Source organism: Mus caroli, unplaced genomic scaffold, assembly GCF_978045245.1.
Source record: "Mus caroli unplaced genomic scaffold, Mus_caroli_1 scaffold_5, whole genome shotgun sequence".
In the NCBI taxonomy this organism is placed as follows: Eukaryota; Metazoa; Chordata; class Mammalia; order Rodentia; family Muridae; genus Mus; species Mus caroli.
In genome coordinates, this window is record NW_028227260.1 from 84,773,283 (window position 1) to 84,796,585 (window position 23,303).

At 37.2% G+C, this 23,303-nt stretch overlaps 1 protein-coding gene across 3 annotated transcripts in view; it reads right to left on the bottom strand.

Moving 5' to 3' along the window:
* The window catches only part of Dmd (dystrophin), a 2,436,643-nt gene that overhangs the window by 749,972 nt on the left and 1,663,368 nt on the right, over positions 1 to 23,303 (bottom strand). For all 3 annotated transcript variants that reach the window (XM_085838134.1, XM_085838135.1, XM_029473188.1), the window contains exon 51: positions 12,792 to 13,024. In XM_085838134.1, the coding sequence (XP_085694260.1) occupies positions 12,792 to 13,024 (233 nt within the window). The remainder of the gene's footprint in view (positions 1 to 12,791; positions 13,025 to 23,303) is intronic.

The following is a 23,303-nucleotide window of genomic DNA, read 5'->3' on the forward strand; positions in this document are numbered from 1 at the left end:
CATACAAAATAATCTCAGGCTAAATGTGAAAGACTTTGGGCTTTTAAGGTTCTGTTTTTCTTTGGTTAAGTGACTGGTAAGACTCAAGTAACTCACTTAGACAATCCCATTGGCTGTAGCTTCTTCAGTCACAAAGGATGAAGACAACAATGTATCATACACAGACTTAAGCAGTTCCTGCTAGCCATGTGTCCAGGAGTGTTGAGGTTCTCTTTTTCTCCTCCCTGCTCCCTTACTTTGATGCTCATGCACATATTTGCATTATTTCATTGAACAAAATAATACTTTCTGTTGTCTGCACCCCCAAACCTCAACAGACAACTAAACAAATTATATTTTCTGATATTGTTTTTCCATATAAAATCCTTTAAGGATGATTATCACATGTTAAGACTCTCAGAAAAGTCTGTTTGGCAAGGAACCCACCCTTGTTCAGCCCGACTCTTCTCTATACTGCTATATCATTCTTTTCACCATACAACATTTTTCCCGTTTTTTTATTAGATATTTTCTTCACTTACATTTCAAATGCTATACCCAAAGTCCCCTATACCCTCTCCCTGCCCTGCTCCCCAACCTACACACTCCTGCTTCCTGGCCCTGGCATTCCCCTGTACTGGGGCATATAAAGTTTGCAATACCAAGGGCCTCTCTTCCCATTGATGGTCAACTAGGCCATCTTCTGCTACATATGCAGCAAGAGACACAAGCTCTGGGGACACTGGTTAGTTCATATCTTACTGACATTGAATCACAACTTCTTCAACAAAAAGCTTTCACCTATCTTAATGTAAAGAATAATTCATTCCTGCTTGTGCTGTCCCCATTTCAAAGGATTAATTTTAACTTCTTCTTCTACAGTGTTTGGCTTAACTTCTACAAGAATTTAATACTAATTTTGTTCCCTTACTTAAAATATTCAGTGGACTAAGTCCTAAGATTATCATCCCAATAAATCCAGGAAAGTACAAAACCATGTTTAACAGAACTCTAGAAACAGACTCATAGAGTTTAAATCACATCATTGTATAATTTTCCTTTGATCTTTGTCACACTATTTAACTGCGTATTTTTAATTCATTTTTTCTTTTTTTTTAATTTTTAATATTTTTATTACATATTTTCCTCAATTACATTTCCAATGCTATCCCAAAAGTCCCCCATAGCGCCCCCCACTTTCCTACCAACCCATTCCCATTTTTTTGGCCCTGGCATTCCCCTATATTGGGGCATATAAAGTTTGCAAGTCCAATGGGCCTCTGTTTCCATTGATGGCCGACTAGGTCATCTTTCTATACAAATGCACCTAGAGACAAGAGCTCCAGGGTTCTGGTTAGTATATCATGTTGTTCCAACAATAGGGTTGCAGATCCCTTTAGCTCCTTGGGTACTTTCTCTAGCTTCTCCATTGGGAGCCCTGTGATACATCCAATAGCTGACTGTGAACATCCACTCCTGTGTTTGCTAGGCCCCGGCATCATCTCACAAGAGACAGCTATATTTGGGTCCTTTCAGCAAAATCTTGCTAGTGTATGCAATGGTGTCAGCGTTTAGAAGCTGCTTATGGGATGGATCCCTGGATACGGCAGTCTCTAAATGGTCCATCCTTTCATCACAGCTACGAACTTTGTCTCTGTAACTCCTTCCCTGGGTGTTTTGTTCCCAATTCTAAGAAGGTGCACAGTGTCCACACTTTGGTCTTCATTCTTCTTGAGTTTTATGCGTTTAGCAAATTGTATCTTATATCTTGGGTATCCTAAGTTTTGGGCTAATATCCACTTATCAGTGAATACATATTGTGTGAGTTCTTTTGTGATTGTGTTACTTCACTCAAGATGATGCCCTCCAGGTCCATCCATTTGGCTAGGAATTTCATAAATTCATTATTTTTAATAGCTGAGTAGTACTCCATTGTGTAAATGTACCATAATTTCTGTATCCATTCTTCTGTTGAGGGACATCTGGGTTCTTTCCAGCTTCTGGCTATTATAAATAGGGCTGCTATGAACATAGTGGAGCATGTGTCCTTTTTACCGGTTGGGACATCTTCTGGATATATGCCCAGGAGAGGTATTGCTGGATCCTCCGGTAGTACTATGTCCAATTTTCTGAGGAACCACCAGACTGATTTCCAGAGTGGTTGTACAAGCTTGCAATCCCACCAACAATGGAAGAGTGTTCCTCTTTCTCCACATCCTCGCCAGCATCTGCTGTCACCTGAATTTTTGATCTTAGCCATTCTGACTGGTGTGAGGTGGAATCTCAGGGTTGTTTTGATTTGCATTTCCCTGATGATTAAGGATGTTGAACATTTTTTCAGGTGCTTCTCTGCCATTCGGTATTCCTCAGGTGAGAATTCTTTGTTCAGTTCTGAGCCCCATTTTTTAATGGGGTTATTTGACTTTCTGGAGTCCACCTTCTTGAGTTCTTTATATATATTGGATATTAGTCCCTTATCTGATTTAGGATAGGTGAAGATCCTTTCCCAATCTGTTGGTGGTTTTTTTGTCTTATTGATGGTGTCTTTAGCCTTGGAGAAGCTTTGTAGTTTCGTGAGGTCCCACTTGTCAATTCTCGATCTTACAGCACAAGCCATTACTGTTCTATTCAGGAATTTTTCCCCTGTGCCCATGTCTTCAAGGCTTTTCCCCACTTTCTCCTCTATAAGTTTCAGTGTCTCTGGTTTTATGTGAAGTTCCTTGATCCACTTAGACTTGACCTTAGTACAAGGAGATAGGAATGGATCGATTAGCATTCTTCTACATGTTAACAACCAGTTGTGCCAGCACCATTTGTTGAAAATGCTGTCTTTCTTCCACTGGATGTTTTTAGCTCCTTTGTCGAAGATCAAGTGACCGTAGGTGTGTGCGTTCATTTCTGGGTCTTCAATTCTATTCCATTGGTCTATTTGTCTGTCACTATACCAGTACCATGCAGTTTTTATCACAATTGCTCTGTAGTAGAGCTTTAAGTCCAGCATGGTGATTCCACCAGAGGTTCTTTTATCCTTGAGAAGAGTTTTGCTATCCTAGGTTTTTTTGTTATTCCAGATGAATTTGCAGATTGCACTTTCTAATTCGTTGAAGAATTGAGTTGGAATTTTGATGGGGATTGCATTGAATCTGTAGATTGCTTTTGGCAAGATAGCCATTTTTACAATGTTGATCCTGCCAATCCATGAGCATGGGAGATCTTTCCATCTTCTGAGATCTTCTATAATTTCTTTCTTCAGAGACTTGAAGTTTTTATTATACAGATCTTTCACTTCCTTAGTTAGAGTCACGCCAAGATATTTTATATTATTTGTGACTATTGAGAAGGGTGTTGTTTCCCTAATTTCTCTCTCAGCCTGTTTATTCTTTGTGTAGAGAAAGGCCATTGATTTGTTTGAGTTAATTTTATATCCAGCTACTTCACTGAAGCTGTTTATCAGGCTTAGGAGTTCTCTGGTGGAATTTTTAGGGTCACTTATATATACTATCATATCATCTGCAAAAAGTGATATTTTGACTTCATCTTTTCCAATTTGTATCCCTTTGATCTCCTTTTGTTGTCGAATTGCTCTGGCTAGGACTTCAAGTACAATGTTGAATAGGTATGGAGAAAGTAGACAGCCTTGTCTAGTCCCTGATTTTAGAGGGATTGCTTCAAGCTTCTCACCATTTACTTTGATGTTGGCTACTGGTTTGCTGTAGATTGCTTTTATCATGTTTAGGTATGGGCCTTGAATTCCTGATCTTTCCAAGACTTTTATCATGAATGGATGTTGGATCTTGTCAAATGCTTTTTCCCCATCTAACGAGATGACCATGTGGTTTTTGTCTTTCAGTTTGTTTATATACTGGATTACGTTGATGGATTTCCGTATATTGAACCATCCCTGCATCCCTGGGATGAAACCTACTTGGTCAGGATGGATGATTGTTTTGATGTGTTCTTGGATTCGGTTAGCAAGAACTTTATTGAGGATTTTTGCATCAATATTCATAAGGGATATTGGTCTGAAGTTTTCTATCTTTGTTGGGTCTTTTTGTGGTTTAGGTATCAGAGTAATTGTGGCTTCATAGAATGAGTTGGGTAGAGTACCTTCTGTTTCTATTTTGTGGAATAGTTTGTGAAGAACTGGGATTAGATCTTCTTTGAAGGTCTGATAGAACTCTGCACTAAACCCATCTGGTCCTGGGCTTTTTTTAGTTGGGAGACTATTAATGACTGCTTCTATTTCTTTGGGGGATATAGGGCTGTTTAGATCATTAACCTGATCTTGATTCAACTTTGGTACCTGGTATCTGTCTAGGAACTTCTCCATTTCATCCAGGTTCTCCAGTTTTGTTGAGTATAGCCTTTGTTAGAAGGATCTGATGGTGTTTTGGATGTCTTCAGGATCTGTTGTTATGTCTCCTTTTTCATTTCTGATTTTGTTAATTAGGATGCTTTCCCTGTGCCCTCTAGTGAGTCTGGCTAAGGGTTTATCTATCTTGTTGATTTTCTCAAAGAACCAGCTCCTTGATTGGTTGAATCTTTGAATAGTTTTTCTTGTTTCCACTTGGTTGATTTCGCCCCTGAGTTTGATTATTTCCTGCTGTCTACTCCTCTTGCATGAATTTGCTTCCTTTTGTTCTAGTGCTTTTAGGTATGTTGTCAAGCTGCTAAAGTGTGCTCTCTCTAGTTTCCTTTTGGAGGCACTCAGAGCTATGAGTTTTCCTCTTAGAAATGCTTTCATTGTGTCCCATAAGTTTGGGTATGTGGTGGCTTCATTTTCATTGAACTCTAAAAAGTCCTTAATTTCTTTCTTTATTCCTTCCTTGACCAAGGTATCATTGAGAAGAGTGTTGTTCAGTTTCCACGTGAAGGTTGGCTTTCTATTATTTATTTTGTTATTGAAGATCAGCCTTAGTCCATGGTGATCTGATAGGATGCATGGGACAATTTCAATATTTTTGTATCTGTTGAGGCCTGTTTTGTGACCAATTATGTGGTCAATTTTGGAGAAGGTACCATGAGGTGCTGAGAAGAAGGTATATCCTTTTGTTTTAGGATAGAATGTTCTGTAGATATCTGCCAGATCCATTTGATTCATAATTTCTCTTAGTTTCTCTGTGTCCCTGTTTAGTTTCTGTTTCCATGATCTGTCCATTGGTGAAAGTGGTGTGTTGAAGTCTCCCACTATTATTGTATGAGGTGCAATGTGTGCTTTGAGATTTACTAAAGTTTCTTTAATGAATGTGGCTGCTTTTGTATTGGAGCATAGATATTCAGGATTGATAGTTCCTCTTGGAGGATTTTACCTTTGATGAGTATGAAGTGTCCCTCCCTGTCTTTTTTAATGACTTTGGGTTGGAAGTCAATCTTATCAGATATTAGAATGGCTACTCCAGCTTGTTTCTTCATACCATTTGCTTGGAAAATTGTTTTCCAGACTTTCATTCTGAGGTAGTGTCTATCTTTTTCTCTGAGATGAGTTTCCTGTAAGCAGCAAAATGTTGGGTCTTGTTTGTGTAGCCAGTTTGTTAGTCTATGTCTTTTTATCGGGGAGTTGAGTCCATTGATATTAAGAGATATTAAGGAAAAGTAATTGTTGTTTCCTGTTATTTTTGTTGTTAAAGTTGGCATTCTGTTCTTGTGGCTGTCTTCTTTTAGGTTTGTTGAGGGATTACCTTCTTGTTGTTTCTAGGGCGTGGTTCCTGTCCTTGTATTGTTTTTTTTCTGTTATTATCCTTTGAAGGGCTGGATTCGTGGAGAGATAATGTGTGAATTTGGTTTTGTAGTGGAATACTTCGGTTTCTCCATCTATGTTAATTGAGAGTTTGGCTGAGTATAGTAGCCTGGGCTGGAATTTGTGTTCTTTTAGTGTCTGTATAACATCCGTCCAGGATCTTCTGGCTTTCTTAGTCTCTGGTGAAAAATCTGGTGTAATTCTGATAGGCTTGCCTTTATATGTTACTTGGCCTTTTTCTCTTACTGCTTTTAGTATTCTATCTTTATTTAGAGCATTTGTTGTTCTGATTATTATGTGTCGGGATGTGTTTCTTTTCTGGTCCAGTCTATTTGGAGTTCTGTAGGCTTCTTGTATGTTCATGGGCATCTCTTTCTTTAGATTTGGGAAGTTTTCTTCTATAATTTTGTTGAAGATGTTTGCTGGTCCTTTGAGTTGAAAATCTTCATTCTCATCCACTCCTATTATCAGTAGGTTTGGTCTTCTCATTGTGTCCTGTATTTCTTGGATGTTTTGAGTTAGGATCTTTTTGCATTTTACATTTTCCTTGATTGTTGTGCCGATGTTCTCTATGGAATCTTCTGCACCTGGGATTCTCTCTTCCATCTCTTGTAATCTGTTGCTGATGCTCGTATCTATGGTTCCAGATTTCTTTCCTAGGGTTTCTATCTCCAGTGTTGCCTCATTTTGGCTTTTCTTTATTGTGTCTACTTCCCTTTTTAAGTCTAGTATGGTTTTGTTCATTTCCATCATCTGTTTGGATGTGTTTTCCTGTTTTTCATTAAGGACTTCTACCTGTTTGATTAGGTTATCCTGTTTTTCTTTAAGGATTTGTAACTCTTTAGCAGTGTTCTCCTGCAATTCTTTAAGGGATTTTTGTGCTTCCTCTTTACTGTCTTCTACCTGTTTACCAGTGTTCCTTTGTATTTCTTTAAGTGTGTTATTAAAGTCCTTCTTGAAGTCCTCTACCATCATCAGGAGATATGCTTTTAGATCCGTGTCTAGCTTTTCCGGTGTGTTGGGGTGCCCTGGACTGGGCGAAGTGGGAGTGCTGGGTTCTGATGATGGTGAGTGGTCTTGGTTTCTGTTAGTAAGATTATTACGTTTACCTTTCGCCATCTGGTAATCTCTGGGGTTAGTTGTTGTCGTTGTCACTGTTTAAAGATTGGAGCAGAAGCTGTGTTCCACTCACCAGCAGTCTCAAAATCCTGTGGCGGGGTTCGTGGGTAGCTGGCAGTACCCAGGTGCTGATCCAGCCGGAAGAGGCCTTTGGTCCTACTCAGGCCGGGTTTTCCGCTTCCCTAACTAATGCAGTCTCAGGTCCTGTGCGCAATTGGATTGGAGCAGAAGCTGTGTTCCACTCTCCAGAAGTCTTAAGATCCTGTGGCGGGTGTTGTGGGTAGCTGGCGAGTGTCAGCCGACCCTGCGCCCTAGCTACCCCGGTGCTTTTCTGACCGGAAGAGGCTTGTGGCCCTATGTAGGCCGGATTTCTCCCTCCCCAACCAAAGCATTCTCAGGTCCCGCATGATTGGACTGGAGCAGAAGCTGTGTTCCACTCACCAGCAGTCTCAAAATCCTGTGGCGGGGGTCGTGGGTAGCTGGCCGGTGTCAGCTGACCCTGTGCTCTAGCTACCCTGGTGCTGATCCGGCTGGATGAGGCCTGTGGCCCTACTCAGGCCGGTTTCTGCTTCCCTAACTAATGCAGTCTCAGGTCCCACGCGCAGTTGGATTGGAGCAGAAGCTGTGTTCCACTCACCAGAAATCTTAAGATCCTGTGGCAGGTGTTGTGGGTAGCTGGCGAGTGTCAGCCGACCCTGCGCCCTAGCTACCCGAGTGCTTTTCTGACCGGAAGAGGCTTGTGGCCCTATGTAGGCCGGATTTCTCTCTCCCCAACCAGAGCAGTCTCAGGTTCCGCGTGATTGGACTGGAGCAGAAGCTGTGTTCCACTCACCAGCAGTCTCAAAATCCTGTGGCGGGGGTCGTGGGTAGCTGGCCGGTGTCAGCTGACCCTGCGCTCTAGCTACCCTGGTGCTGATCCGGCTGGATGAGGCCTGTGGCCCTACTCCTTCATTTTTTCTTGAATTATTGTAAATGTTAAGTACTATGCAAGACATACTTAGATCAGTGTCATATTTTGTATGATTAAATATGTTGTAGCTATTATTCTAAAATATGACTTTGGTGGTTAGAATGGGATCAACACCCATAAGCTCATGTATGTATTTGAATGTTTGGCTTCCAGTTAGTAGACTGATTGGAATGATGAGGAGATGTGGTGTTGTTAGAGTAGGTGTAGCCATGTTAGTGAAAGTGTGTCACTGGAAATGGGCATTGTGACCCATATTTTCTTTCTGCCCCCTACCTATGGATCAGGATTGAAAGCTCACAGCTACTGCTCCAGCCCCATGCCAGTATGCTTTCCCCCAATATGATTATGGATGAACTCTGTGAAACTGTAAGTAGACCCTTAATTTAATGCTTTCTTTTGTGAGAGTTGACTTAGTTATGGTGTCTCTTAATGGCAGTAGAACAGTAACTAAGACTGTATCCCTACACTATTATTTTCCCATTCCAAATGTTTTTAGAAGTAATTTATTATATAATTTTTTCATTTACATTTTAAATGCTATCCCAAAAGTCCCCTATACTTCCCCCCCCCCTGCTCCCTTACCCACCCAATCCCACTTACTGGGCCTGGCATTCCCCTGTACTGGGGCATGTAATCTTTGCAATACCAAGGGCCTCTATTCTCATTGATGACAGACTAGGCCATCTTCTGCTACATATGCAGCTAGAGACACAAGCTCTGGGGGTGCTGGTTAGTTCATAATGTTGTTCCACCTATAGGATTGCAGACCCCTTCAGCTCCTTGGGTACTTTCTCTAGCTCCTCCATTGGGGGCCCTGTGTTCCATCCAATAGATGACTGTGAGCATCCACTTCTGTATTTGCCAGGCACTGGCATAGCCTCACAAGAGACAGCTATATCAGGGTCCTGTCAGCAAAATCTTGCTGGCATCTGCAATAGTGTCTGGGTTTGGTGGTTATTTATCCCATTCCAGACTTTTAAATGTGTGTTTACCTGTATACCATGAGTACTATGATAACAGTTCAATAAAAGCATATTAAAGTAATATATAAATAAGTGTTTGTCTACAGAGTTTGTCTAACACTTAACGAAATGTTAACTCATTTCTCACAGTTAACTATTAAATATGGGTATGTTTATTTTTAAAATTCTATATGAACCCTTTATTTGTAAATTCTTAGAATGTTTACATCTTATTCTCTCTCTCTCTCTCTCTCTCTCTCTCTATATATATATATATATATATATATATATATATACATATATATATCTCTTCCCTCTCTCTGTATGAGTGTGTATTAGTGTGTGTATATAGATAGACAAATAGATAGGTGTAAACACATTGATTTAGAAGCATTTTGTTGACTAAAAAGTAACTAAACCTATAAAAGGTAAGAGTTGAAAAATGTTTTTATGAATTACTTTAATATAAGAGAAAGAAGAAGAAAAAAACATATTCACTATCTAGTATGAAAAAGTTAAGAGGGAGAATCTTCTTTACTACCCCCACCCCTAGTTCTATTCTAGGAGAACAGAATCTCTCACAGAAACAGGAGTTCACCATGACAGCTAAACTGGCTGGCTACAAAGGTCCAGGGATCCTGGCTCTGATTTTTAGTGTTGGAATCATAGATATGTACTATCATGGCTGAATTTTAAAATGTTGTGCTGAGGATGCAAATCCAAGTCCTCATACATGCCCTTCCTAGCTCTCTCTCTCTCTCTCTCTCTCTCTCTCTCCCTCTCTGTATATATATATATATTTCTGTGGCCCTAAGTATTGATCATTTGTTTACAAGCTAAGGTTTGGAAGTATATTTATATTTTTTGAAGAGTATCAAATTAAGAGATCTTTCTGTAAAAGACTAATTCATCTTCAGAACTCTGCATGTCAATGTCTTCTCCAAATGTTGGGTTTACAAACCTATAACAAATGGCTAGACCATCTCTTGTCCATGACCACAGCAAAACAGACTTTGTATGAAGCTATAGCATCAGGAACATGATTCAAATACTATGAGTATTTAGCTTTCTAAGGATTGCCATGGACCCTCACATCAATGCCTAACATTGTTTCAGTACACACAGTGAGCAATATAAGGATGAAAAAAATTAATACAGCGCACTATACAATTCTCATAGTCACCTGTAAGGTTCATAGTCTAAGTCAACATCCTACAGATAGGCAATCTGAAGTTTAGTAAGGTGGAATAACTCATCCAAGATTTTATTGCTTTGAGACTGAAGCCAAAGATACAAAGCCTGCACTTTAAGAATTATAACATTCTGCCTCCTCTAGTAAATGTTATTCAAGGAAGTGCTGTTATGATGTTATGAGTGTTGATAAGATGATATTTCTACATCATTCCAGTACAAATATAAAATGATCAGAAAAGTCCATGACCTAGACAATGTACTCAAATGCATCACTGAATGCTGAGTACAGTTACAGTTATTACTACAGATGATATACATAGCAACGAGGAATACAGGTTTAAGATTCATGTGAGAGTCATTTGAATCTTCCGGTATCTATTAAATTGGTGGGGGATCTATGAGCCCCATATGCTTTCTTGAAAGAGGAATGTGGTTACAAATATATGTTATTAAGAGTATGGAAGAAATTTATATGTATAATATTTGAATCTTTTAATATATAGATATCTATCATCATATGGTAAATGTGAATGGATGGGTCTTTTGCGTGTTTTGCAGTCACAATGACTAGAAGAGTGATTTGAGCATGATCATGCCAGTTGTAATTTACCACAAAATCCCACTACATTCGGTTCTTAAGAGTACAAGATACTCACTAAAAATAGTTTTGTTTTGATATAGACATGGTCTTCTCTATAATAGAGATGGCCTTGAAGTCAAATCTTCATGGAATCACTACCCACCATATCAGGTTCAAGGTAATTTAAATGTTACTTGTTTTGGAATCATCAAAATCATTCTATTGCTACTAATGCTACTGAATTGCTGTAAGACCCCTAACTCTGACTCATTTCTTCCTTGTCTTTCAAAATCAAAACAAGAAACGAAGAAAAGAAAGAAAGAAAGAAAGAAAGAAAGAAAGAAAGAAAGAAAGAAAGAAAGAAAGAAAGAAAGAAAGGAAGAAAAGTAAATTCTGTAACATCCAAGCACATTTTGATAGTTTGAATAGGAATGTCTACCTACCATAGGCTCCTATGCTTCAATGCTAGGCCTATTGGCACTGGCAGTATTTGGAGGTGTGGCCCTGTTGGAATTAGGAGGTCACTGTGGGGGTGGGCTTTGAGGTTTCATTTGCTCAAGCTACATCCAGAGTGGCAGTCTTCCTTCATGTGTGCAGATCAAGATGTAGAACTCCCAGTTCCTTCTCCAGCAACAATGTCATGCTTCCCACCATGATGATAATGGACCAAACCTCTAAACTGTAAGCTAGCCCTAATTAAATTTTTTCCTTTATAAGAGTTGCCTTGGTCATGGTGTCTCTTCACAGTAGTAAAATCCTAATACAGATGTTCAGTATAATTTATTGTTTCTTTAGATATTCTTCAATGTTTTAACAAGTAAAATGACTACTATTTATAAAGCTTTAAAAATTAGATTTCTTTTGTTTTTAATTTTTTTATTAGGTATTTTCCTCATTTACATTTCCAATGCTATCCCAAAAGTCCCACATACCCTCCCCCCGACTTCCCTACCCACCCACTCCCACTTCTTGGGGAGTTCCCCTGTACTGAGGCACATAAAGTTTGCACGACCAATAGGCCTCTCTTTCCACTGATGGCCGACTAGGCCATCTTCTTATACATATGCAGCTAGAGACACGAGCTCCGAGGGGTTACTGGTTAGTTCATATTTTTGTTTTACCTATAGGGTTGCAGATCCCTTTAGCTCCTTGGGTACTTTCTCTAGCTTCTCCATTGGGGGCCCTGTGATCTATCCAATAGCTGACTGTGAGCATCTACTTCTGTGTTTGCTAGGCCCCGGCATAATCTCACAAGAGACAGTTATATCAGGATCCTTTCAGCAAAATCTTGCTTGTGTATGCAATGGTGTCAGTGTTTGGAGGCTGATTATGGGATGGATCCCTGGATGTGGCAGTCTCTAGATGGTCCATCCTTTTGTCTCAGCTCCAAACTTTGTCTCTATAACTCCTTCCATGGGTGTTTTGTTCCCAAGTGGATATTAGCCCAGAAACTTAGAAAACCCAAGATATAAGATACAATTTGCGAAACACATGAAACTCAAGAAGAAAAATTAGATTTCTTATGCATGAAAAAATATAAAAAACAGAAAAAAACCTTCCACATTGTATAACTGTAGCATCTAGGTAAACCACATTTATAGCAGTAAATTCTTGAGTTTCTAGTTGATCAGATAATTTCAACAAAAGGATTTCAATGAGGGTGAGAAATGAGATGTATTATTAAAATGTGTTTATTTGGCCATTGTGAGGCATAAAACCTAATATTGAGATTGGGCTATTTAAAACAAGTTCCATTTTGTTGCTTGTCTTATTTATCCCTAACTCTCAATTATCCTTATCACTTGAGGCGGAAAACTGGCACAGACAACTCAGAAGAGTAGATAATAAACAAATCCCAGATTATTATCTTTGTCTTTGTAATATGTTATGGCTGCATAGTGCCAATACAAACAGTGTAAATGAAATCAGCTCAATTGAGCTAATTATTTTGTATCAAAGACAATTTTAAAAAGAACAGTTATTTACTGAATTTAACTGAGCCACTATGCTTGTAAGTTTTATGTGTTTCCCCCTAACTTTTCATCCCTTTCATATAATGATTGCTTCAGATAATAATGTTAATTATGTCCTTGATTTTATTTAGGTTGACCAGAGTAGAATGAATAGTGTGTTTACAGAGAAAAGGTAGCTTTAAAACTGTTAGTCATAAAGAAGAGGGAAATAGAAAGTGACAATATACCCTGTAAAGAAAAATATCTGACAGACTGAATATTATTGTTTTATCCATACCTTCTGTTTGATGATCATTTCATTGATGTCTTCCAGATCACCCACCATCACTCTCTGTGATTTTATAACTCGATCAAGCAGAGACAGCCAGTCTGTAAGTTCTGTCCAAGCTCGGTTGAAGTCTGCCAGTGCAGGTACCTCCAATAGCAAAGAAGATGGCATTTCTAGTTTGGAGATGACAGTTTCCTTAGTAACCACAGATTGTGTCACTAGAGTAACAGTCTGACTGGCAGCTAGTGGTTTTGAAAGAAAGAAGAAAAGAAAAAAAGGAAATATGAGAAACATAAGCAAAAGAGCCAATTTTATAACAAATTACTAACTATTAATTGAGAAGCAACAGTTTGAGGTAAGATTTCTGACAAACTATTAACAATGTGTATACTTGATAAGGAAGTACACCAGAGAACATTAAAATATGTTTAATAATCTTAAAAGATATTTTATCTTATCTTCATACCTTAACATATACTTTAAATAGTTTTTAGTAAAAATCAGAGTGTGAAGTTTATAAGCACAAGTATTGGGGAATTTCAGGATTTATCTATATATTGTCCTTTTAAGGAATAAAAAGAAAAACTACAAGATGTTTAAGATCATAATTGTGATTTCTAATTTCCTTTAACAAGAATATATGTAATAGAAAGAATTTCTCTGTACTTTACAGTGGAAAAACTTTGTATTTTACCTCTGCTTTGGTGAAAAAGCAGATAATAGTGAAGAAAAAGCAAAGCATATTATTTTTAAAAACTGAGAGGTAGTTAAGCATTTATTTTGTATATGAAACACCATTTCAAGGTCATTAAATCCCAAATTAAAGTTAATAGTGTTGAATAATTTAATGGGTAAGATATGAAGTCTTAGGGTGAGGCACATGGGTAAGAATCCTGCTGTTTGCCCTAGGAACTCTGAGACCTTGCTTAAGTTATTCAACCTCTCTATGCTTCAGCTTTTGTTCCCAGTAAAGTAAGAAAAGAAACAGAGTAAGTGTCACAGGGAAAGTTGTGTATACTCAATGATAATTTAAGCAATGTACACAGAAATGACACAGAACATTATTATTGTCATGATCGTGACTATCATCATCGTCATCATCATCACAATATTCAGAAAGTGTTAATATCTAGTCATTAATGTTAAGTATTACCATTTTGTAAAAACTTGGCTGATTAAAAATAATAAAATATGGTGACAAGTGTGACATGAAGATTGAAAACATAGAAAATTGGAGGAAACTTGGTCTGCAGTCTGTGTGATATTCTCTGTGGACTGATGCATGCCCAGTTGAATTTGGTGGTAAGAAATGAAGTCTAGAAACAACACACAGGGGGGTGATCAGAAGTCAGTGACAAAAGGAAGCAACAGTTAATCTGCTTTATAGAGAAGAGTTACAGCAGCATCACAATCAGAAGGCGAGCAGCAATGAAGCCTGAACGATGTGGTTCAGTAGGGAAAGAATCTGAAAAATCTAGAAAAGGCAACTCAGTGTAAGATCTCCTAGGAGTGTCCTCTCATGGGAGCTGTTCAAGGAATATGAAAATATACGATGGGAAAAAGAAAGCATCTTCAATAAATGGTGCTGTTCTAACTGGCTGTCTGTATGTAGAAAAATGAAAAGAGACCCATATTTGTCACCTTGCATGAAGTTCAATTCCAAGTAGATCAAGGAACTCATCATACAACCAGATACACTGAATCTAATAGAAAAGAAAGTGGGAAAGACCCTTGAACTCATTGGCACGGGGAGAAATTTCCTAAACAGAACTCCAATGGCTCATGCTCTAAGATCAAGAATTGATAAATAGAAAGAAATTCCTTCCAACACATAATAATCAGAAAAACAAATGCACTAAATAAAGATAGAATACTAAAACCAGTAAGGGAAAAAGGTCAAGTAACATGTAAAGGCAGACCTGTTAGAATTACACCAGGTGTCTAACCAGGGACTATGAAAACAGAAGACCCGGGACAGATGTTATACAGACCCTAAGAGAACACAAATGCCAGCCCAGGATTTTATACCCAGCAAACTCTCAAATACCATAGATGGAGAAACCAAAGTATTCCATGACAAAACGAAATTCACACAATATCTTTCTACAAATCCAACCCTTGAAAGGATAATATAGGGAAAAGTCCAAAACAAGGAGAGATACTACGCCCTAGAAAAAGCATAAGTAATCATTCAAAAACCTAAAAGATGATAGTTGCAAGAACCGAATCCCAACTCTAACAACAAAAATAACAGGAAGAAACAACGACTTTTCCTTAATATCTCTTAATATCAATGGACTCAATTCCTCAATAAAACGACATAGACTAACAGACTGGCTATATAAACAGGACCAAACATTTTGTGAAATACAGGAAACCCACCTCAGGGACAAAGACAGACACTACCTCAGAGTGAAACGCTGGAAAATGATTTTCCATGCAAATGGTCCCAAGAATGGTGGAGTAGCCATTCTAATATTGAATAAAATTGACTTCCAACTCAAAGTTTTCAAAAAAGACAATGAGGGGCACTTCAAACACATCAAAGATAAAATCTACCAAGACGAACTCTCAATTCTGAATATCTATGTTCCAAATGCAAGGGCATCCACACTCATTAAAGAAACTTTAGTGAACATCAAACCATACATTGTACTGCACACAATAATAGTGGGAAACTTCAACACCCCACTCTCATCAATGGACAGATCCTAGAAAAAGAAACTAAACAGTAACAGTGAATCCAACAGAAGTTTATGAAACAAATGGATTTAACAGATACCTACAGAGCATTTTATCCAAAAACAAAAGGATATACCTTCTTCTCAGCACCTCATGGTACCTTCTCCAAAATTGACCATATAGTAGGTCACAAAACAGGCCTCAACAAATACAAAAATAATGAATTTATCCCATGCATCCTATTAGATAACCACGGACTAAGGTTGATTTTCAATAACAACATAAATAATAGAAAGCCAACATTCATATCGAAGCTGAACAACACTCTACTCAATAATAATTTGGTCAAAGAAGAAATAAAGAAAGAAATTAAAGACTTATTAGAGTTTAATGAAAATGAAGACACAACATACTCAAACTTATAGGACACAATGAAAGTAGTCCTAGGAGGAAAACTCATAGCTCTAAGTGCCGCCATCAAATACAAACTGGAGAGAGCATATATTAGCAGCTTGACAGAACACCTAAAAGCTCTAGAACAAAAGGAAGCAAATTCACCCAAGAGGAGTATATGACAGGAAATCATCAAACTCAGGGCTGAAATCAACCAATTGGAAACAAAAAGAACTATACAAAGAATTAACCAATCCAGGAGTTGGTTCTTTGAGAAAATCAACAAGATAGATAAACCCTTAGCCAGAATAACTAGAGAGAACAGGGATAGTGTGCTAATTAACAAAATCAGAAATGGAAAGGGAGACATAGGAAGAGAACCTGGGGAAATCCAACACAACATCAGATCCTACAACAAAAGGCTATACTCAACAAAACTGGAAAACCTGGTTGAAATGGAAAATTTTCTAGACAGATACCAGGTACCAAAGTTAAATCAGGATCAGATTAATGATCTAAACAGTCCCATATCCCCTAAAGTAATAGAAGCAATCATTAATAATCTCTGAACCCAAAAAAGCCAAGGACCAGATGGGTTTAGTGTAGAGTTCTATCAGACCTCCAAAGAAGATCAAATTCCAATTCTCCTTAAACTATTCCAGAAAATAGAAACAGAAGGTATTTTAAACAATTCATTCTATGAAGCCAAATAACTCTGATACCTAAACTACACAAAGATCCAACAAAAAAAGAGAACTTAAGACCAATTTCCCTTATGAATTTTGATGCAAAAATACTCAATAAAATTCTCCCAAAACAAATCCAAGAACACATCAAAAAAATTATCCATCATGATCAAGTAGGCTTCATCGCTGGGATGCAGGGATGGTTTAATATATGTAAATCCATCAACATAAGCCACTATATAAACAAACTCAAAGACAAAAACCACATGATCATCTTATTAGATGCTGAGAAAGCATTTGACAAAATCCAACATCGCTTCATGATAAAGTTTTGGAAAGATCAGGAATTCAAGGCCCATACCTAAACATGATAAAAGCAATCTACAGCAAACCAGTAGCCAACATCAAAGTAAATGGTCTTGAAGATATGGGTACAGGGAATAATTCCTGAATAGAACAGCAATGGCTTGTGCTGTAAGATTTAGTTCTTTATATTGGATAGTCTGCTATCTGATTTAGGATTGGTAAAGACCCTTTCCATTCTGTTAGAGGCCTTTTTGACTTATTGACAGTGTCCTTTGCCTTACAGAAGCTTTGCAGTTTTATGAGGTCCCATTTGTTGATTCTGGGTCTTACAATACAAGCCAATACTGTACTGTTCATGAATTTTCACCACTATACCCATATTTTCGAGGCTTTTCCCCACTTTCTCCTCTATATGTCAGTGTCTCTGGTTTTATGTGAAGCTCCTTGATCCACTTAGACTTGAGGTTTGTACAAGTAGATAAGAATGGATCACTTATATGCTAACCACCAGTTGAAACAACATCATTTGTTGAAGAAGCTGTCTTCTTTCCACTGGATGATTTTAGATCCTTTGTCAAAGATCAAGTGACCATAGGTGTGTGGTTTCATTTCTGTATCTTCAATTCTATTCCATTGATCGACCTGTCTGTTACTGTACCAGTAGAATGCAGTTTTTATCATAATTGCTTTGTAGTAAAGCTTGAGATCAAGTATGGTGATTCCACCAGAGGTTCTTTTATTGTTGAGAATAGTTTTTGCTATCCTAGGTTTTTGTTGTTGTTGTTGTTCCAGTTGAATTTGCAAATTGACCTTTATAAAATGGTGAAGAAATGAGTTGGAATTTTGATGAGGATTGCATTGAATCTGTAGATTTTTTTCAGCAAGATAGCCATTTTTACTATATTAATCTTGCCAATCCATGAGCATGGGAGATCTTTCCATCTTCTGAGATCTTCTTTGATTTCTTTCTTCAGAGACTTGAAGTTCTTATCATACAGATCTTTCACTTACCAAGATATTTTATATTATTTGTGTCTATTGTGAAGGGTGTTGTTTCCCTAATTTCTTTCTCAGCCTGTTTATCCTTTGTGTAGAGAAAGGTCATTTATTTTTTGAGTTAATTTTATATCCAGCTACTGCACTGAAGTTGTTTATCAGGTTGAGGAATTCTCTGGTGGAATTTTTAGGGTCACATATATCATATCATCTGCAAATAGTGATATTTTGAATTCTTCTTTTCCAATATGTATCCCCTTGATCTCCTTTTGTTGTCGAATTGCTCTGGCTAGGACTTCAATTACTATACTGAATAAGTAGGGAAAAGTGGGCAGCCTTGTCTAGTCCCTGATTTTAGTGGGATTCCTTCAAGTTTCTATCCATTTACTTTGATGTTGGCTACTGGTTTCCTCTATAATGCTTTTATTATGTTTAGGTATGGGCCTTGAATTCCTGATCTTTCCAAGACTTTTATCATGAATGGGTGTTGGATTGTGTCAAATGCTTTCTCCGCATCTAAGGAGATGATCATGTGGTTTTTGTCTTTGAGTTTGTTTATATACTAGATTATGTTGATGGATTTCCGTATATAGAACCATCCCTGCATCCCTGGAATGAAACCTACTCTGTCAGGATGGATGATTCTTTTGAAGTGTTCTTGGATTCGGTTAGCAAGAACTTTATTGAGGATTTTTGCATCGATATTCATAAGGGAAATTGGTCTGAAGTTCTCTATCTTTGTTGGGTCTTTCTGTGGTTTAGGGATCAGAGTAATTGTGGCTTCATAGAATGAGTTGGGTAGAGTACATTCTGCTTCTACTTTGTGGAATAGTTTGTGAAGAACTGGGATCAGATCTTCTTTGAAGGTCTGATAGAACTCTGCACTAAACCCATCTGGTCCTGGGCTTTTTTTGGTTGGGAAACTATTAATGACTGCTTCTATTTCTTTGGGGAATATAGGGCTGTTTAGATCATTACCCTGATCTTGATTCAACTTTGGTACCTGGTATCTGTCTAGAAACTTCTCCATTTCATCCAGGTTCTCCAGTTTTGTTGAGTATAGCCTTTTGTAAAAGGATCTGATGGTGTTTTGGATTTCTTCAGGATCTGTTGTTATGTCTCCCTTTTCATTTCTGATTTTGTTAATTAGGATGCTTTCCCTGTGCCCTCTAGTGAGTCTGGCTAAGGGTTTATCTGTCTTGTTGATTTTCTCAAAGAACCAGCTCCTCATTTGGTTGATTCTTTGAATAGTTCTTCTTGTTTCCACTTGGTTGATTTTGCCCCTGAGTTTGATTATTTCCAACCATCTACTCCTCTTGGGTGTATTTGCTTCCTTTTGTTCTATAGCTTTTAGGTGTGTTGTCAAGCTGCTAGTGTGTGCTCTCTCTAGTTTCTTTTTGGAGGCACTCAGAGCTATGAGTTTTCCTCTTAGAAATGCTTTCATTGCGTCCCAAATGTTTGGGTATGTTGTGACTTCATTTTCATTAAACTCTAAAAAGTCCTTAATTTCTTTATTTCTTCCTTGACCAAGTTATCATTGAGAAGAGTATTGTTCAGTTTCCACGTGAATGTTGGCTTTCTATTATTTATGTTGTTATTGAAGATCAGCCTTAGTTCATGGTGGTCTGATAGGATGCATGGGGCAATTTCAATATTTTTTTTATCTGTTGTGGCTTGTTTTGTGACCAATTATGTGGTCAATTTTGGAGAAGGTACCATGAGGTGCTAAGAAGAAGTTATATCCTTTTGTTTTAGGATAAAATATTCTGTAGATATCTGTTAGATCCATTTGTTTCATAACTTCTGTTAGTTTCACTGTGTCCCTCTTTAGTTTCTGTTTCCATGATCTGTCCATTGGTGAAAGTGGTATGTTGAAGTCTCCCACTATTATTATTTGAGGTGCGATGTGTGCTTTGAGCTTTACTAATTCAGAATTGCCTCTAGTATTGTAAGAGAGATAGTGAAAGAAATCAGGCATTGCTATCTACTACAAGGAGTTAGAAATCTCAGGGCAAGCTTAGCAAAGTACTTAGATTCTTCATTACAGTCAGGTATGGCAGACTACATTGCATATTAGAAGAAAGCTAGTGAGTTCTTCTGAGAAATGGAGATTCCCTACAAATACTTAAAAGAGGCCAAGTTACTTCCATATGCAGGAATTTACAATGACCTAGGAAGAAGGAAGGTTGTGGTCTAAGAAGGAACTAGAGTAAATACTTAGAACTAGATAGTTGAGTTACACCCATACACAGGAATTTACAATGGCGTAGGGGGAAGGTGGACTATATAATAGACTAGAATTGGAACTATGGCAAGGGCATGAAGCCCTTGGCCCTGGCTTCTAAGATTAAGCTGACCTTAGGTGGGGCTGCTTTTGATCCCGGTTGTTAACATTGATTTTTTTTTTTAATCCCAGTTGGTTCCTGTTACCTCATTGTATGCATTCCTCTGTTTTGTGTAAAAGTCATTTATAAGACTGGTGCTCGCTTTGAAACAAATTACATTCAGATACAGCACGCTCCCTTGTCTTCCTGTCTGTCACACTTTTCTCACTGACTTACTGCCTACCTGTAACTGGAACCCCAATTTCTCCTGAGGATTGAGGGGGGGGGCGACTGTGGCCTGTCCGCAGCAGGTAATTATTAAAGATTTATTTTATTTTTAATTAGATACGTATATTTGTTTCTCGGTGGTGGTGGTGGTGGTGGTGGTGGTGGTGTGTACCTGCCAAGGCCAGATGAGAATATCAGATTCTTTGGAACTGAAACTAAAATCCTTGTGAGTGGCCCCATTTGGGTATTGAGAACTGAACTTGGATCCTCTCCAAGAGTACCACACATACGCTTTATCTCTGAGCCATCTCCCCAAACCCAAAATGATAAATTTTATGACACATATTTAACTACAAAGGATTTGTGTATGAAACAATTAGTTTTTTCCCTCTCTATTTTGGGTGAGAAAGATTTAAAAGAAATCTTTACATAGAGAAACAAATATCATCTTATGCATTACAATTGTTCTGCTATAGTAAGACTCAGTGGAAAATGTTATTTGTTGTTTCTAACACTACATTGTGTTTCTCTGAAATCCTCTGTGAAGCAATCATAATTTGCGGATAACTCTCAACAGCAGGTTCTGTGAATCATATCTGATATTCAATCCTGGAGTAATTTTATTAGCAATTAATTAATTCCTAATATAACCTGTTACCTAGTTCAGTTGAATGATTGGAAAGTTTCAAAAGCACATACAAATTTGGGGATATACTTATGCTTAAGGGTTTACAAAGCATTTACACAGTCCTTGCGTACACATGAGTTTCAATTTACCATTTCAGATGCTTCTTTTTAAGTGAAATCAGAACACATCCTGCAGGCAAAACACCAGAATTTGACAATTTCATGAACTAATGTCATGAACTCTGTTTCCACCATGACCCTGGAAATGTAACTTCTTTCTTTTACTGGTTTGAAGTGATTATGTTTGGCTAAGCTTGTCTTTTAATGTTCTGGGTCAGTTCACGCATTATGTACTGCAGGAATGAAATACACAACAGCTGAGGTAGTGGAACTAGCTAAATAAAAAGCCAACTTATGTTTTTATTTAGCTTTTAGAAAAGCACACCATGTCCTCAGTGACTATCAATGAGAGAACAAGAGGTAAAATTAAAGATAAATACTAGTAAAATTTAAATAGCCAAAAGTGGTTGTTTCACACTAAAATAAATGAGTAAAATTATCATGTTTGTTTCTTTAAGGTGCACATGTAAAATCATCACCAAATCCTTTTGAAAGGAGGAGAGGCACTCATGAATAAAACCACATTGTTTCAATGATTGCAGATCATGCTCTTGAATGGCAATGCGCCCATGAGCACCAGCATGCACATATTTCCTATTGCTTCAGACTTGAATCTCATTGTCTTAATTCTTTTGACAAATGGTCTAAATTTAACAATATAAAGGGAGTCTGGGAAAGCTGTTAGCCTACACTTTATGGTTTCTGAAATAGGAACACAGCCTACTTTGTTTATTCAGAAAGATCTGTGAAGCTACGCTGTTGTAGAGTTGCTTATTTCTTAACGTCTTTTTGCTAAGAAAAAAAAATCCTGTCAATTCAAGGCTAACAATTGTGCCTGTATGATTTTAAAGCGTGAAATTTTACTTAATCCCTAGTTTAACTAATACCTTTTTAATAGTGCCAATGTTTTACTTAAAAAAAATATATGTTTCAACGCTCTTAAGTTTTAAAGGATGCATTGTATAGTCTCAAATATAATCTTTTTAAGAGAATGTTCCCAGAATATTTGAAAGGGCTTTGAATTCTGATATTAGGTGGAATATTATATAGAAGTTTGATACATTTAGTCAACTGTATAGTTTATGTACAATGTTTTCTTATTGGTTTTCTATTACAATGTTTCTTTTCCAAATTTTATACTCATTGTTGAAATTTGGGCACTGACTTCATCTTCTGCTATTATAACGGGGTCTAGTCTCTTCATTTACATTTATAAATTTGGTTGTGCAAACACACATACACAAACACACACACAAAATCCACTAGTGAAGTGAATCTTGAAGGCAACATAAATTCCTGATTTTCTTTTGTCCAATATACCATTTTTTTTTGTGACTGGGTAATTCAGTTTACAGATTTACAGCTATTATTGATAGGTAGGTAAAGATAATTATTTTCATTGGTAAACTGTTTTCTGGTTGTTTATTTATACTTTGTTTCTGCTGCTCCATTTCTCTGTGGTTTGCTTTATCTTCACTTCTATGAAACGTTTTCTTCTTAGTGGTACTTGTATGAAAATTGTATAGTTACAGAAGGTTATTTTAAGCTGAGTGAAATACTACATTAATCACATATACAAACTCTGTACTTTCCAAAGAACATTTTATGTTCTTAATATCAAAACCTACATTTTGTGATAAATGCTATTTAACAAATTAACAGTTGTTTATTTTCCAAATGAATTATACAAACTTCCCATTTAAAGAAAATATGACCTGAAAATATATTTTGAATGAAATGATGTTGCATTTAATATTCAGACATCCTAATAAAGTTAATCACACTGTCTATAATTTTAAAAATTATACTTTTTTCATTAAGAGAGAAGTAATAATTCTTATAATTGATGTCCTGAGATACTTATTTAGGTCTTGGAGGTAAAATATATTTCCCCGATGTTAAAATTACTATTTATTTTAATCTAATATTTTAAAACTGAATAGTTGTAAATCATATACTTTTTTCATTAAATGGTTTGTCACAAAATTTGGCGCAGTCTTGTAAGAAAGACAAAGTAATCCTCATTTATCCAAATAGGGGAAAAAACAGAAGTAAAATTATTTAAACAACGCTGATAAGTATAAGCATTAAACATAGGTGGAAAATACAACTGCACTTATTTTGGAAGAGCTTCATCATTTGATAAGACAGGCAATTAA